The sequence below is a fragment of the Sminthopsis crassicaudata genome, chromosome 1, assembly GCF_048593235.1.
Source record: "Sminthopsis crassicaudata isolate SCR6 chromosome 1, ASM4859323v1, whole genome shotgun sequence".
Taxonomy (NCBI): domain Eukaryota; kingdom Metazoa; phylum Chordata; class Mammalia; order Dasyuromorphia; family Dasyuridae; genus Sminthopsis; species Sminthopsis crassicaudata.
Genome location: NC_133617.1, coordinates 626,360,467 through 626,378,921, shown reverse-complemented (window position 1 = coordinate 626,378,921; position 18,455 = coordinate 626,360,467). Strand labels below are relative to the sequence as shown.

The 18,455-nt window shown below is 34.8% G+C and overlaps 1 protein-coding gene across 1 annotated transcript in view; it reads left to right on the top strand.

The window, feature by feature from the left end:
* Positions 1 to 9,502, top strand: part of TTC23L (tetratricopeptide repeat domain 23 like) — a 53,203-nt gene extending 43,701 nt beyond the window's left edge. Inside the window, 2 exon segments of the mRNA XM_074282715.1 lie at positions 114 to 179; positions 9,439 to 9,502. Coding sequence (XP_074138816.1) covers positions 114 to 179; positions 9,439 to 9,487 — 115 coding nt within the window. The 3' untranslated portion in view covers positions 9,488 to 9,502.
* The last annotated feature ends 8,953 nt before the right edge of the window (positions 9,503 to 18,455 follow it).

Genomic DNA, 18,455 nt, shown 5'->3' with positions numbered 1-18,455 from the left:
TTTACATACTTAAGACAAATAAAAGCAAAACATTTCTTGAAATGTAAAGTTTTAGTTGTCTTGCCCACATTTTTAGTACTGTCATTTGTTTTGTTTTTTGTTTTTTTTTGAAGGCTGAAGATGACGTCTTTGAGGAATACAAGTAGCACTTTTCATGGTATCAGTCCAGTTCCTAGCAGGTAGATTTTTCACAAAATGGAAACCAAGAGGGTATCCCCTTCTTCTCCCCCCTGTCCCCTGCTTTTTTTTTTTTTTTAAATAACATTATCAATAAGGGAATCAGGGATTGGTGTAGAGGTCTAGAAATGACATGAGAATATTTCTAGTCTTTCCTTCTTCCCTCCCACAACTATTCTTTCTAGTAGGATCATGCATAGTGAGTATAACTAGAATGTATCCTATTTTAAAACCATATAATTATCTCATAAATCAATGTTAAGAGTAAACAGTTAACCAGGTTTCTGGTCCCTTCAAGTACAATCTTTGTCACCAGACTGAGAATCTGAATTTCTGAAATTGATGATGGTGGTAATGATAAGAATTTTTCGATTGGAAGAACACATTGAGAGCAGCTGATATCTGTACAATATTGACCTTAATTTGTTTTGAAAAGTCATGTAGTCAACTACAAATTTAGAAACTATGCAACCAAACCCCATTTATTAATAAATCATTAATAAACCTTATTATCTCAAGACCCACACAGAGAGATGAGCCACTCCCTGATCAAAAAGGAGAAACAGAATTGGTAAATATTCTCAAATATTAAAAAACAAGTTAAAAACAGAAATGATTCTAGAACATAGGAAGGGCCAACAGTAAGTATGTATTTATAAGGTTTGTTTGATAATTGAAACTGATTTGCTCTCTAAAGGGAACCAATGAAATGAGTTAAGATCCCAAAGTGGAATGAAGCAGTTTTCTGTGGTCAATCACCACATAGACATAGTTAATCTATTGACAAAGAAGCAACTGAACAAATGGCCAAGTCATGAATTTATTTATAAAAATGGAGAGGGGTTAGGATGATGATTCTAGACTGGGCCATTGCCACTGGAAATTATAGAATGGTTGCCCATAAGGACTCTGGATATATTGAACAACTAACACTGTGCACAAAAAAAAAAAAAAAAAAAAAAAAAAAAAAGTAGAAGTGAAGTGAGATAATTTGTCACTACAAGTTGCAAAAAATTATCTACCAAATAAATACTTAGCAAGATATGGTCTCTTGACTAGAATTACATGTCAGAAGCTCACTATCTTTGCTATGACTTCCTGTACTACAAATTACTATTCTTGTTGTTACTGTTCAGTTACTTCAATTGTGTCTGTCTCTTCATGACCTTCTTTGGAATTTTGTTGGCAAAAACACTGGAGTGAGCTGCCATTTCCCTTGGCAAACAAGATTAAGTAACTTGCTTAGGGCCCCAAAACTTAGTGTCTGAGGCCAGGTTGGAACTCAGGAAGATGAATCTTCCAGACCCCAGTTATAGTATCCCATTACTGTGACTTCTATTTGGGAATTCAACAAATTAACTGTCCAGGGAATTAGCACAATCAGTGACAAAAATGGTGTCCATAACTGCTTGAGTGTAATATGTCACAAAAATTTAAGAACATGCTAGTAAAATGTCCCCATCGCAAATATTTATGATCTCCCAACTTTATAAAATGAAAAACTCTTAAAATACATACGAGTAGCAGAAATCAGAATCATTTTAAGAACAGAATAAAACATGTCATCCCTGTTTATATTGTTTAATGCTAGGGTTGTCCTGGAGATGCTGTCATTAAGCTTATGGAAGGGAGCCTGACATCCCAATATTCTCATTCAATAGCAAAACCCACAGTCATTTTAGCCACTTGCACAATAGTCCACAGAATACTAAATATAAAGAAAAATATCAGGGCAGTGATCTGACTCAGGCCATTTCTAGCTGAACTCCACAGAAAAGATGAGAAGAATGAGCTAATAGTAAACTCAGATTGTGATAAAGGCAAATCAATAAGAACAATGAGATCAATGATCCATTGAGTTAAAAAAAAAAAAAAAAAAAAGCATGTTGGAGTCAACAAAGTTTTAGCAGTGGGACTACCCCACCTGTTCTGAGGATTAGCACCTTGGGCGCCTGATTTTGTAGCACTATCCTTTGCTTATCCTTTTCTAGAAGTTTGCTCTTAAAAAGCTTAGAGGAAAAAGCTGCTCTTACAGAAATCTGAATTCAGTTTGCCTTGTTCTGCTTTGGTCCTTGAAACAAAAGGTAGTGCCGTTTTGTAGTTGTTTCAGCCACAGATTCTCACCATTTCTACTCATTAACATGGTTGTTTTTGAAGTACCCATGTTTTTGCCAAACATGGATTTCTCATACTACCTCATATACCAATCAATACATTGATTGTTTTCAATTATTTTGGTTGTGTCTCACTTTTTGTGACCCCATCTGGGGTTTTCTTGGCAGAGATACTGGAGTGGTTTGCCATTTCCTTCTCCAGTTCACTTTACAGATGAAGAAACTTCAGTAAACAGGGTTAAGTAACTCCCCACCCCCCCCCCCAGGGTTACATGACTGGTAAGCGTATGAGGGTGAATGTGAATTCAAGATTTTCCCAAGTCAGCATTCTATTCTACTGCACCACCTAGCTGTATTCCATATGACCAAATTGTCATCCTAGAAAGACCAAAGCTTTACTTTAATTATTAATGCAAAGATCTTTCTTCCTCTAGAACTGATGGTGAATGAAAGAAAGGAAGATTTGAATATCACCTCTTCCTTTTCCCTTTCTGTCTTCGATGAAAAAGAGCCAATGATATTAGCCTAATATATAAAGAAAAACTTCTGAAGAAGCTAGGGATAGGGACATGGAGACTGCCAGTTTCTCACGTTCAGCTTTTTCCCAGAGGCTTGTTCTCCCTTCAGAAACCTGAATTGGGGTTGGCATGGTTTTATTCTCTCCTTTTCTCTTTGTTTTCTTCTTCTCTTCTCTCCTCTCTTTCTCTCTGTTTCTTTCCCCCTCCTTTCCACCCCTCAGCCCAAATACAAATTGAGGAGAATTCCAAACAACTGATGGCCTTTGGAACTTGAGTAAAAAGTTGATTTAGCTTACTTTACACATGATGTAGCAAGTCATTTTTCTTAGTAGCTCTAGGTTGCTTTTCATTCCATTTTTCCTTCATCCTTGTGATGTGGAAAAGAGTCACAAGAACTATTTGATATTAACTCTATCTACAGGAATTGTTCTCTTTCTTGGAGGATATGATCCTCTCCTCCTATAAAATGGGAAGGATTCATGAGGATATAAGACCTCTTACACGAAGACATTTACAATCTCTGCAATAGAAGAAAAAAGTCTCAGTAAAAGTTTTTAGGATTTTTTTTTTTTTTTGTCTTCTGAAACAAGCCTGTCTCTTACTACTTAAGAACTGCTGAGCAAAGAAAATTTGCCAATACACAAATGTCAAGAATGAACAAAAGAATTTTTTTTTTTCTCCCAGCTTCAGCATCTAACTGAAATAATGAATGCCAGATCCCTGGGAACCTGGCTCATTTTTCTGACATGTTTTTGTGCTTTCTTATTTCTATTGCTCCCTCAAGGATATAATTTTAATCAATGTTTCGTGTTTAAAACCCACCATTCTCTCCTCTCACCCTCTCCTGAGACAATGTTCCTCATTCTAGGCTACTGTCAAAAGAATTTCAGAACTCAGAATAGCTTCTAATGGTCAGGCCTGGGAAATACTGATTTTGTGAATTAAAGTTCAGTGCTAAGATTAGAAAAAAAAAATCTCTCAAATCCTAAACACAGCATTCACATTACTTTTATATTTGAACAGCAATTTACTCTGTGGAGAAGCCAAGGCTACTGTGAACAAGAAGTTAAATCATTCATTTTCTATTCATTTGTTTCTGTAAGATAACAATCATTTACTGGGGTGTAGTTTAAGGGCAGTTGAAATTTCTTTTGATGTGGCATGTATATCTGATAGAAATTAGGTAAAGCATTTTAAAAATGATCCTACACAACAGTATGATGATTCATAGATCATCTCGAGTTGAAATGGAACTTGGAGATCATGTGATCCAGCATTCTTGAGATCATGTGATCCAACATTCTTGTGTTGCTAGTTGATTTTCAATACTGACCCTTTATGACCCCATTTGGGGGCAGTCTCAGAAGGAAAGCCTGAGAATTTAAAGAGGAATGGAAAGGAAAAAATGTGTCTTTCAGAAGATGGGACTTTACTGAGACTTGAAGAGAAGCTTAGGAAGCAGAGATGAAGAGGGAGAGCATTTGAAGCACAGGGGGACAACCATTTGAAGTAAGGAAATGATAGATGTAAAAGAGTAGGGAGAAACTTGAGGCAAGGAGAATAGACCAAGCATGAGGTGCTGAGGGCCTGAACACACTGGCAATTTCGGTAGTATCAGAAAAGATTTTGTATACAAAAGATGTTTTGGTAGGAATGATGGGACTTGGCACTGGAGACTGAATAATCAAGAACTACATCAAGTTTTGATCCTAGATAAGTGAAAGGATAGTAGGACTTTTGATAATAATAGAGAAATTAGGAAGAGAAAAGGGTTTTGGAGAAAAGACAAGGAAGTTTTAAGGTTTGTGTGTAAATTGTTTTTTCTTTTAAAAAAATATTTTTAATCCCCCCTTCCAATAAATATTTTTTTGGGGGTAAAGTTTTGAGTTCCAAGTTTGATCCCTCCCTTCCTCATTCCCTAAGATGGTAAACAATCTATATATGCATAATCATGTAACAATTTCCCATTAGTTATTTAGTGTAAAAAGACGAGCAAGAAAAAAAGGTGAAAAATAGTATGCTTCAGTCTGTATTCAGACATTAGTTCTTTCTCTGGATGTGGACAGAATTTATCTTGGATTATTATATTGCTGAGAATAGCCATCATTCACAATTCTTCATTGCACATTACAATTCTACTATTGCTGTGCACAATATTCTTCTAGTTCTGCTTACCTTCCTTTGTATCAGTTCAGATACATCTTTTCAGGTTTTTCTGAAGTCATCCTGCCTGTCCTTACTTGTAGCACAATAATTTTCCATCTTAATCATATACAACTTGTTCAGCCATTCCCCAATTGATGGGCATCCCCTCAATTTCTAATTTTTAGTTACTACAAAAAGAGCTGCTATAAATATTTTTATACACCTAGGTCTTCTCTCCTGTGTCTCTGTCTTGTTCTCTGGGTTACAAAGTCAGTAAGGGTACTGCTGGATCAAAGATTGCAGAGTTTTTTATAGCCTTTTGGACATAGTTCCAAACTGCTCTTCAGGATGGCTGAATCAATCTACAACTCCATTAATTTAGTGTTCCAGTTTTCTCCCACATTCCCTCCAACATTTATCAATAAGCTTGGTTTTGATATATTGAATTTAAGGTTATTTAGGGGACATCAGTTCAAGATAATGGGAGTTTCAAGTGTGACGAATTAAAATCAGTAATCTTTTTGAAATAATAGAATGGGAGAGAGAATAGATAATATGAACAAATGCTATCCTCATTTTCATAAAGGAAAAACTAGAAATTGATAGGATGGTAATAACCAATAACATTTTAGAATGAAAAATTAAAATGTATTTGCCAACCCTTAGTTGTCAGCACTGTTCCCTAAGAATAAAGTCATGTTAAATTAGCCTTATTTTCCTTTGACAAATTGGGACTGAGACTGGGAAATCAGGGGAATGCTGTGAACAAAGTGCATCTGGAATCAACAAAAGATACGAAATAGTTTGTTTTGTTTTTTGTTTTTTTGTTTTTTTAATGATAATCTTTTTGGACCAAAGAAATATAGGTTCTACAGTGGTATAGTTAGGAAGATTTTTATGTCCCCAAACTACTGATTAATGTAATGATGTCAAGCTGGAAGGAAGTCTCTAATGATAATGCTTCAAGGCTCACTCTTTGATTTTGGGCCTTTCAAAACTTAATAAATTATTTGAATGAAAACATGTCTGATTATCAAATTTACAGGTAATCTGAAGGTGAGAAGGGGATAGTTAATCATCAGATGACAAAATCAGAACTTAAATTGCTCTTAGTAAAATAATAGAACAATGGGCTGAATTTTAACAAGATGAAACTTCTATTGGAATAACAGAAAAAAAAGAGGAGGAACAGGCATAACAATTCTTTTGAAAAACCTGGTGTGTTGTAATTGCAAACAAAAACAAAAACCAACCCCCCAAACCAAACAAAAAACCTTATGCAATCTGAAATGTAGGTTCAGTCTATGTCTTAATAAAAACAGAAGATCCAGAAAGAAGGGATTATATTAGTGTGGTTTTATTCTGCCATGGTTAAACTACGTACATGAATAATGTTTTAAGAGGTTCATTGATATACTCCAGTCTTTCCCAAGGAGAGACGTTAGGCTGATGTGAGGTAATAATCAAACATCAGTTGAGAAAAGAAGATGATAGCTATTTCTAAGAATTTGAAATTCTGTCACATGGAAAAAGGAATCACTTACTCTATTTAGTTCTATAGATAGTATCAAGGGTAGAAATTATTGAGCGGGCAAATTTGGGTTCAACATGAATAAGAGTTTCCAATAGTGAAAGCTTTCTGAAACTGGCAAGAGCTGACTTAAGAGATCCCTGGTTCTTCACTTGAGGTTTCCAAACAGAGGCTGGAGGAGAAGATAAGGGAGCAACCAGATGCCTTCAAGTTCAAGTTTCTAGGTCTAGACCAATTACCTCTACTGGTGCTAAGATGTCATGATTTCTGAAATATTGTAGAGGATGATGAAAGAAATGCCACAAAAGTGGAGAAAGGCAAATTATACTTCTCCCAAAACTTGTCATCCTATTTTTCCTATTTGTATGTGGACAGCACAATTTCCTCAAATAGGACTTCTTTCTACCCTGACAACATTTTTCCAATCTGTCCCATTATCCCAGTTTTTCCAGAATACTTTGGCTCCCTGGAAAAAAAGGCTGCCAAGAGAAAGATTTTCTGGACTGTGTTAAGGAACTTTAAGAGATTTGGCTGGTTTGCATTCATTTAACAAACACCATTTTCTGGAGTGTACTAGGGAACTTTAGGACAAATCTGGTTTGCATTCATTTAACAAACACCATACGCATAATGTGGATTTGGGAGTGAAAAGGAGAAAAGAAATGATAGTAAAAGTGAATTATATATGGTCTCTATCCTCCTTAAGTTTATGACCCTGTGGGGGAAAGAAGACAATACTACAAGTAATAATATAGCAAAGGAGGTAAAAACAAAGTGTTATCAGTTTTGAAGAGAGGAGAGGGTGAGGGAAACTGAGGGGAGGGAAGAACAGAGAAAGAGCTCATTTTTGTCTTAGTGGGATGGGGAAGGTTTATTAAGAAGGTTGACTGGACTTTGAAAGGTAGAATATTAATAGGTGAAAGTGAATGAGGATCATTACAGATATAGGCAGGAGTATGCTGATAATTTAACAATTGGCTCTCCAGAAGGAAAAAAAAAAAGGTGTACCTATCATATTCTTTTAAATTTTCATTATTATCTCCACCACTTAAGTCCAGACAATCTACCAAACAATGCACCTTCATTTGTAACATGTTAATTTCTTAAATGTAAAGCTAACATTTAAACTTTAATTGTACCTAGGGAGAAGTTGGTTCCAGCTCACATGTTAGGGAACAACATAAATCTTATAGGGGATCAAGAGATGGATATAAAATGAATTTTGGAGATCCTTCCAAATCCAGTGGTCTTTATACTTATTTCTCTATTTTACTCCTTTTTTTTTTTTTTTCTCCTTAGATTACCAACAAATTCTTTATTAAGGGTGACCAAGGGGATTCATGAGCTTGGGTGAAGAAATAAGAAAACATAATTTTTGTCACTAGCTTCTAACCGAAATTTAGCATTCTTTTCAATTACTTAAAAACAATATTCTAAGAAGGCTTCATCTAACAGCCCAAAGAGGTTAATTCACCAAAAATGTTAAGAACCCCAGCTTAACACTGAAGATAAACAATAATTTTAAATTCGGCAAATAGGAGGATCTGAGGATCCCTAGAATTATATTCAGGATTATATTACAGACTATACAATTGAATTTTAAAATAAGAGTGTCTCATTCTCAAGTTTAAAGTACAGGATTTTTTTTTTTTTTTTTTTTTTTTTTTTTGGAGAGGAGATATAGTAAAAAAAACAAAAACAAAACTTTGGCCCCATTCCCAGGTTCTGACAAAGCAGTATTAATTAAATCTTTATGAATAAAGATTACCTCATAAAAAAACAATTTTATCTGATCACCATGCCTTGAACATCATCTTAATTATCTTTATTTTTTTCTCCCAAAGATTTCATTCTATCGCCATGTCCTAATTGTACCTTTGGTGCATTAAAAAAGGAGAATCAGACGGGTAACTGTTGAAATAGGGTTGCTATATTGCTTATTATCTTACATTGTGAATTAAAACTTAACAGTCTTGTGGAATCCTATGAAAAGATAATCTCATGATAGCTGTAGATAAAAATTGATGGAAAAAATGCTAGCAGCAATCTTATTCTAAAAATATAAAAGACTTCTCAGAAGATACTGTCACCAAGTGGTGAAAGAGTGGAAGGAGGCATAAGTCACTGGTTTTTCTCCACTGATTTATCCCTTATAGGAAACTATTGCTTGGCTGTGTAACCCCAAGCACATACCAAACGGAGGCTGCAGTATCTCAAATGCTTATTATGGAATCACTAATAAAAATAGATGGCAAGGGACTTGGCATACCAACACAATCCAGGATGGGTGCTAATTACAAAGTTGTAACTAGAATGTGTATACATAGACCTCACATTGTATTGTTCATATGATTTGGAAGATGAGCATATGAAAATATTTCCAAGCCTTAATGGCTCACTTCTTTACATAGAATCAAATAAAAAAGTTAGCTTCCAAGGGTTATCACAAGTGAGAAAACTGATTTATGTGTATTTTCATTACTCATGAGCCACCCAGCTTTCCTTTCTCTCTGCTTCTGAAAAGACAGACTACTTTTGAAAACCATTCAACTACCATTTGTGCATGTTTGTGCAAATCACTATTAGGACCTCCTCTCCCAATTCCTTTCCCTATAAAACTTCTGGAAATGTAAACAATGCAAATGAATTAGACAACCTGTTTCTCATCTGAAATCTATGGCAAGTAAAAGATTCATTATTCCAGGAACCTATCCTTTTTAAAGAAAAGACAAAGACTTTTTTTAATATGATTTATGTGGTCTGTTAAAAAAAAAAATTGGCTCTAGTGATTAATAGATTTTTGTCTCTGTTCATTTTAATACTGGCACGATGAAATTCATCCTAGTATGGTCAAGCAAATATTAATTATTGGGAAGGAAATGGGGCTTATGACTAAAAGAAATAGAATATAATAGCTAAATAAATGCACTAATTGTTTCTTCCTTTCTTCTAGGTCTTCTGGTATCATTGAAAGGGAAAATAGACAAGAAAGACAGAAATAAATCAAATTTTGTTGATAACTTCTGGGTCTCATGCTCTGTATAACAATAGTTGATATCATAGGAGAAAGACATTGGATTCTATTAAGCACTCCATGGAAAACCTTTTCTTCAAAGCATCAAAGAATGTTGCCTTTAAAATATCTGCTACATACTATCTGCCTGATCTTTTAACTTGATGAAGCAAATTTTTGGACTTTTTAATGTACCTTATTTGAAGTTATTTTTCCCTGGGTACTTATTTCTTCTGTTATGCTTTTTTTTTGTTGGTATATCTGAGGTGTTTATTGTAAATATTTGTATGTACTATTGACAAGACATTTTATAATGCCATGACTTATGATCATAAAAATAAAATACCTTCATTTTGGAATAAAGTATAAAGTCTCTGCCCTGACTTAAAATCTCAACCAGATAAAATTAACTTGACTTAGTAATGTCACATCAAAGTCTTTTTCTAGAAAATAGTCTTTATCTTAAAAAAAAAAAAAAAAAAAAAGCACAAGAAAAGAAAGTGGCAGTTTTGAATTGTTACTTTTTTTCTCTGACATATTTTTTAGGTTATATGTGTATATATTTTTTTTATATATTTCTGTGAGTCTTGTTGGGAGTGTAAAATCTGAACAAAAGGGAAAACCTATGAGAGGAAAAAAGAAAAAGGTGAAATAATGTATTGATCTTCATATTTTTCTTTTTGAATGTGAAGGGCATTTTTCCATTCAAAGTTTATTGGGATTGCCCTGGATCACTGAGTTGCTGAGAAGAACCAAGTCTATCATATCAAGTTTTTCATCATATAATCTTATTATTGCTGTGCACAATGTTTTCCTGGCTCTCCCTGCTTCACTCAGCATCAGTTCAAGTAAATCTTTTCAGGCTTTTCTAAAATCCATCTCTTCACTTTTTCTTTTTTAAATATAGAACAATACTGTTTCAGTATTTATATATGCCATAACTTATTCAGCTATTTCCCCATGTGATGGGCATCTACTCATTTTCCAAATCATTGCCACAACAAAGAGTTACTACAAATATGTGCACATGTGGGTCCTTTTTCTTTTTTTATGATTTCTTTGGCATATAGATCCAGTAGTGGCCTGCTAGATCTTTGATGTGGTCTTATTAAATTTTTCAACATAACTACTTTTTCTTTTTGGCCTCAGTTTCTTTTAGAATTCCCCCCTCCCAATTTTGTTGTTTTGATGAGCTATTAAAATAATCTAAAGATTTCAGTTCAATTTGACAAACATTTATAGTATTAACTATTATGGATATAAAGACAAAAATGAAACACATTTACTATTCTACTGGGGGAAGTTTCAATGGATTGTCCCCATGCTGGCCTGTGATGCTCATTCCCTACTTGCACCTTCTGTTCCCCAATCTCCCCACCTCACTTGCATGACAAGTTACTCAGCTAGCTACCATGTGCCATGTGCAGGAGACACAAAAAAGGACAAAGGTTGTCCCCACTCTCAAAAGAGCCTAATGGAGACAATTGTGTGCAAATAAGATATATACAGGACAAATTGGAGATAGTCTCAGAAAGCACTAAGATTAAGACTGGGAAAGACTGCTTCTCCAGAAGGTGAGACTTGAAGGAAGCTGGGGAAGAATAGGAGGAAGACTTGTCTTCTTTGTTTAGCTATCTTTGACTCTATGGACAAAGACAACAGTAGTTTGCTATTTCTCCATGTGTCTCCATCTTACAGATGAATTGAGACAAATAGGTGGTGCGACTTGCCCAGGGTTACACGGCTAGTATTTAAGACTACATTTGAACTTGGGTGTTTCTGACTCCTGCATCACCTAGCTGTCCATATTTCAGGTCTTAATTCTGACTACTAATGAAAACACTTGGAAGTCAGAAGACATGTAGGTTTAGTGAGAGGAATAAGGGAGGTCATTGGATCTTGTCCAAATATTAAGTATTGTCACATAAGTGACAAGTCCAAGACATGTCCAGAGCTAGTAGAAAGGCTATTTGAACCCAAGTTTTCTAAATGCTATTTCAACTATTGTTCCACATTATCTTTCAGAGAAAAATCAAAATTCATCAGAATTGTTAATTATTGTTTACAGAAATTAATGGAGGCACAGTTAAAATGGTGGCAGTGTAGGAAGCAATGGGACTGAGCTCCAAATAGAACTACAAAATGCACCACACTAAGTCCTGATGGAAAGATCCAGAAAAAGTCTTAGTGATTCCTTTGTCCAACTCAGGTCCACACACAGAGCGACAGCTAGTCTTTGGACATTGTGGGAATTGTCTGCAGATACTTCAATGATAAGGGAAAGCTGTGCTCCAGGGCAAAAAGAAGTTCTAAACCCATCTCCTGACATCATTAGGCCCATACTGGGGCACTGCAACAATAGTAGGTATGAGCTGGCAGCCTTATTACTCACTACTTAGCTCCTGGTCACAGATGCAAGGCTGATGGAGAAAAGGATCTGTGAGGGCACTGACGTTCCTGGATAGGGAAGCCCTGGGCTATGTGAGGAGTAAGGAAGAAGTCCTATAGGCAGCTGCCTTAGTAGACCCTAAACCTAAACAGGGTCTCCTAGAACTTTTTCTAGCCTGGAATAATCAAAGCAGGAGTTTGAGATCAAAGAGTTTACAAATTTGTCACTCTGAGCCTACTGAACTTTCCAGGCAGTCACCCAACAGGAGAGAGTCCAATAGCAGTCTATTTTTGCACAGATCCAAACTGGAGTCACACCGAAAGGTTTCAGGTCTGCAGCCTGTCCATAAGATCTTAGAAATATCATAAGAATACCATAAGATACTTAATGATACCACAAGAAAACAGGGATAGGACTAGCCCAGACTTTCTCTCCAGAAATGTGGCAGAACCTGGACCTAACATCAAGTCTAAAGTCAAAAAATAGACTGGAAAAAATAAAATTAATGTTTTAGTGACAAAACTAAAATATATTTTTATCATATAAATGGAATTTCATAATGCTAAAAATTTATTCCCAGAATTTCCATGTCAAAAACAACAAAAAATAAACAAAAAAATCATAACACTGCAATCAGTCAGAAGGAATCCAAGTACACAGGATCCCCTACAATTTGGCTATAACCACTATAAAGAAGCAAAGAGTTTTGGAATATATTCTAAAAGGAAAAGGATATATGGTTTTACAGTCAAGAATAATTTACCCCCAGCATAAGTGAATATAATGTCTCAGGGTAAAAAAATGATCTTTTAATGAAATAAAGGACTTCCTAGAATTCCTGACGAAAGGGACAGAGCTACGGAGAAACTCTCAAGTTCAAATATGGGAGAAGAAAAACATTAACAGGTAAATATGAATTAACAATGATAAAAGAATAAGCAAGGATAAACTTTCATTCAGAATGGGAAGATACATGATTCTCCTCTGAACTCATCATTAGGATTCATACATAGGAAGACCAATTAGAAGAGATCTGAGAATGGTTCTTGTTATGTCTTGATTTTAAGAATGGAAAAGGAGGGGAAGAGTTTGGGCTAGGGTGAAGGTGGAGTGAAAGGAAGGATAGGGGAAAATCATCTCACATAATTAAGAGTACACAAGTAAACAACTCTACAAATAAAGGAATATGGAGAGGGAGTGGTTGACATTTGAATTCTACTCTCCTGAGAACTGATCAAAAATATAAACACAATTTACATAATTTGTTAAGTACAAATACATTTTTATTCAACAAGAAAATAGGGAAAGTGGTGGGAGGAGATAGAGAGGAAGAATTAGAGAGAAGAGGGTAAAGGGAGTATTATTAAAACAAACTTAAAGAACATACAAAAGTATTAAAGAATCAGTGGAATAGGTTAGGTTCACAGGTCAAGATAGTGAATAAAAATAGCAATCTAGTGTCTGACAAACCCAAAGATCCCAAATTTTGGGATAAGAATTCATTATTTGACAAAAACTGCTGGGAAAACTGGAAATTAGTATGGCAGAAACTAGGTATGGACCCACATTTAACACCACATACTAAGATAAGATCAAAATGGGTCCAAGATTTAGGCATAAAAAACAAGATCATAAATAAATTAGAGGAACATAGGATAGTTTATCTCTCAGACTTGTGGAGGAGGAAGGAATTTGTGTCCAAAGGAGAACTAGAGATCATTATTGATCACAAAATAGAAAATTTTGATTACATCAAATTAAAAAGTTTTTGCACAAACAAAACTAATGCAAACAAGATTAGAAGGGAAGTAACAAATTGGGAAAACATTTTTACAGTTAAAGGTTCTGATAAAGGCCTCATCTCCAAAATATACAGAGAATTGACTTTAATTTATAAGAAATCAAGCCATTCTCCAATTGATAAATGGTCAAAGGATATGAATAGACAATTTTCAGATGATGAAATTAAAACTATTTCCACTCATATGAGTGTTCCAAATCACTATTGATCAGAGAAATGCAAATTAAGACAACTCTGAGATACCACTACACACACCTGTCAGATTGGCTAAGATGACAGGAACAAATAATGATGAATGTTGGGACACTGATGCATTGTTGGTGGAGTTGTGAAAGAATACAACCATTCTGGAGAGCAATCTGGAATTATGCCCAAAAAGTTATCAAAATGTGCAATACCCTTTGACTCAGCAGTGCTATTACTGGGCTTATATCCCAAGGAAATACTAAAGAGCGGAAAGGGACCTGTATGTGCCAAAATGTTTGTGGCAGCCCTTCTTGTAGTGGCTAGAAACTGGAAAATGAATGGATGTCCATCAATTGGAGAATGGATGGGTAAATTATGGTATATGAATGTTATGGATTATTATTGTTCTGTAAGAAATGACCAACAGGAGGAATACAGAGAGGCTTGGAGAGACTTACATCAACTGATGCTGAGTGAAACTAGCAGAACTGGGGGATCAATATACACTTCAACAATGATACTGTATGAGGATGTATTCTGATGGAAGTGGATATCTTCAACATAGAGAAGAGCTAATCCAGTTCCAATTGATCAATGATGGACAGAATCAGCTACATCCAGAAAAGGAACACTGGGAAATGAGTGTAAACTGTGAGCATTTTTTTTTTCTTCCCAGATTATTTTTACCTTCCAAATACAATTCTTCCTTTGCAACAACAACAACAACAAAATTGGTTCTGCACATGTATATTGTACCTAGGATATTTTATAAGATATTTAATATGTATGGGAATGCCTGCCATCTAGGTGAGGGGGTGGAGGGAAGGAGGGGAAAAATTTGGAACAGAAGGAAGTACAAAGGATAATGTTGTAAAAAAAAAAAAAATTACCTATGCATATGTACTGTCAAAAAATGTTATAATTATAAAATTAATTAAAAAAAGGTATTAAAGATTCTTCTTGAGGTAGAAAAGAATCAGAATCTGAGGGAGTATTCACAAATGAAGAATTCAATAAATGAATGATGTTATATAAATATAATGTAATATTGTGCTGATCCTGTGTTAGCTTTTAATCAATCAGGATTTCAGAAAATTAATAATGAAAAATGTTTCTCATCTCTTGATGGAGAAATGAGGGAGTCAGAATAAAGAATGAAATACGTTGAACATGGCCAATGTAGGAAGCTTTTTGATTAACTATGTGTAATTTCAAAAATTGTTTTCATTATGCGGGGGAGAGGGTTGGAATAGGAGGATGAGAAAGTAGATCTTAGCTGATTAAAACAAAATATTTTTTTTAAAAAATGAACAAGAGTAATGTTTTTGAAATTATGCAGAAATTGGCCTGACAAACCTTTAAAAATTGTCTTCTTTAAAATCTCATTATTTACTTTTCATATTCTTTTTAAACCTAGAGATTCAAATTCTTTCCCATCCCTTCTCCCCTATTAAGACAACATGTAAAATCATGCAAAACATATTTCCATATTAGCCATATAGCAACCAAAAAAAAAAAAAAGTAGGAAAGAAAGACATAGTAAGAAGACTAAACTTCAATCTGCATTTAGAGTTTACCACTTTTCTCTCTGGAGATACACAGCATCTCTCAATCATGAGTCTTCTGATACTATCCTGTTTTTGTAACCAAATCCTTCACAGATGATCAACAGCAAAATCCTGCTGTTGCTGTGTACAACAATTTCTTTTTCTTCCTACCTCATTTTGAAATAGCCCATATCAGTCCTGCTCTGCCCCTCTAAAATAATTTCCCATCATTTCCCATAGCACAAAAGTATTCCACCATAACCAAGGGCACAGCTTGTTCTGCCGTTTCCCAATCAATGAGCATCTAGCCCCTCAGTTTTCAACTAGTTACCACAAAGAGATGCTACAAACATCCTTGTACATACTGGTCCTTCTGCTTTTCCTTTGATCTTTTTTGGATGGAAAGCTCTATAGCCCTTTGATCACAGTTCCAAATTGTTCTCCAAAATGGCTGGACCAGCTCACTATTCCACTAATAGTTCATAAGTGTATCTCTTTCCCCTCATTCCCTCCAGATTTGTCATTTCTGATAGATATGAGGTGGTACCTCAGAGTTATTTAATTTGCCTTTCTCTAATCTATAGTGATTTAGAATACTTTTATATGAATATAGATAGCTTTGATTTTTTCTGAAAACTGGCTATTTATATATCCTTTAACCATTTATCAGTTAGAGAATGGATCTTAACTTTTTCCTGTTCTATTCTCAATATTTTGTTCACCAAAAATATAGTTCAACAATATTAAACTCATTCATTTCCCTCAACATATGCTGTACTTTTATATAGACATCAAAGGAAGAAACCTCTTTGGTTTTATTAATTTTCTACAAAAACTAGTCACATAAATGTATATTTTACTTAAAATATATAAAATAGCTGTGACATAAGCATTTTAATGAATATAAATCCTGAGATATAACTAAAGTTTGTAAAAAATTTTTCTCAAAATCACCTTTGGAAAAAAAAGTACAAATATGTCTTTGCCCCATTTTATAGATGAGGAAACAGTTTCTGAAACTGCAAAGAACCTGATTAGGATCACAGCTTAGTCTAGATTTAAACTCAAATCTCCTAACTCCAAGTCCAGTATTCTTTCTATTATCCAATGCTACCTCTTAAAGAAAATCACTGAAGCTGGCATACATTGTTTTCTTCACCTGAGCTTAGAAAGAGACAAAAACTAAGCACACAAGAGGTATATTTTTAAACTAAATTGGAAAGTTAGGATATCATGAAGAAAGTTATGATGTCTTAAATTCATGTTGGCAAGACAACTGAAACCGAATACTGCTAACTATAACAACTGAGAATGGCATCAGATACAATATGAAAATACTTCCCCCAGATTCTCTGCAGAAGTGGGGTACATGGGCATAGACTGCTACATGTGTTGTATTTTCAATATATTGTATAGTTTTGCTGAATTTTTTTTTCTCTCTCTGGGAATGGGTGAGACGGAACACTGTAGGAAATATAGGTAAAACAAGGGATACCAGTAAAAAGGAATTAAAAAAAAAATAACATTCTAGCTTGTTCAGAGAATTTGTATATTTATTTTAAAGACTTTTTGGGTACTAATTATCATTCTCAAGCCCCATAGATATCCCAGTTCTACCTATGACAAATTCAGGTAAACAAGTGTATCATTAAGTTCTATTATTTTTAAATATATAGAGCATTCCTTAAAAAGTATTTTGTCCAAAAAGGGTACATCTATAGCAATCTAATCTTTGACAAACCCAAAGATTCCAACATTAGGGATAAAAATTCATTATTCGGAAAAAACTGTTGGGAAAACTGGAAATTAGTATGGCAGAAATTAGATATGGATCCACACTTAACACCATATACCAAGATAAGATCAAAATGGGTCCATGATTTAGGCATAAAGAGGGAGATAATAAATAGATTAGAGGAACAGAGGATAATCTACCTCTCAGACTTGTGGAGGAGGAAGGAATTTATGACCAGAGGAGAACTAGAGATCATTATTGATCACAAAATAGAAGATTTTGATTACATCAAACTAAAAAGTTTCTGTACAAATAATACTAATGCAAACAAGATTAGAAGGGAAGTAACAAATTGGGAAAATATTTTTAAAAACAAAGGTTCTGACAAAGGTCTCATTTCCAAAATATATAGAGAACTGACCATAATTTATAAGAAACCGAACCATTCTCCAATTGATAAATGGTCAAAGGATATGAACAGACAATTCTCAGAGGAAGAAATTGAAATTATATCCACTCACATGAAAGAGTGTTCCAAATCACTACTGATCAGAGAAATGCAAATTAAGACCACTCTGAGATACCACTACACACCTGTCAGATTGGCTAAGATGACAGGAACAAATAATGACAAATGTTGGAGGGGATGTGGAGAAATTGGGACACTAATACATTGCTGGTGGAGTTGTGAAAGAATCCAGCCATTCTGGAGAGCAATCTGGAATTATGCCCAAAAAGTTATCAAACTGTGCATACCCTTTGACCCAGCAGCGCTACTACTGGGATTATATCCCAAAGAAATACTAAAGAGCGGAAAGAGACATATATGTGCCAAAATGTTTGTGGCAGCTCTTTTTGTTGTAGCTAGAAACTGGAAGATGAATGGATGTCCATCAGTTGGAGAATGGTTGGGTAAATTGTGGTATATGAAGGTTATGGAATATTATTGCTCGGTAAGAAATGACCAGCAGGAGGAATATAGAGAGGCCTGGAGAGACTTAAATCAACTGATGCTGAGTGAAATGAGCAGAACCAGAAGATCACTGTACACTTCAACAACAATACTGTATGGGGATGTATTCTGATGGAAGTGGAAATCTTCAACATAAAGAAGATCCAACTCACTTCCAGTTGATCAATGATGGACAGGGGTAGCTGCACCCAGAGAAGAAACACTGGGAGGGGAATGAAAATTGTTAGCACTAATATCTGTCTGCCCAGGTTGCATGTACCTTCGGATTCTAATGTTTATTGTGCAACAAGAAAATGATATTCGCACACATGTATTGTACCTAGACT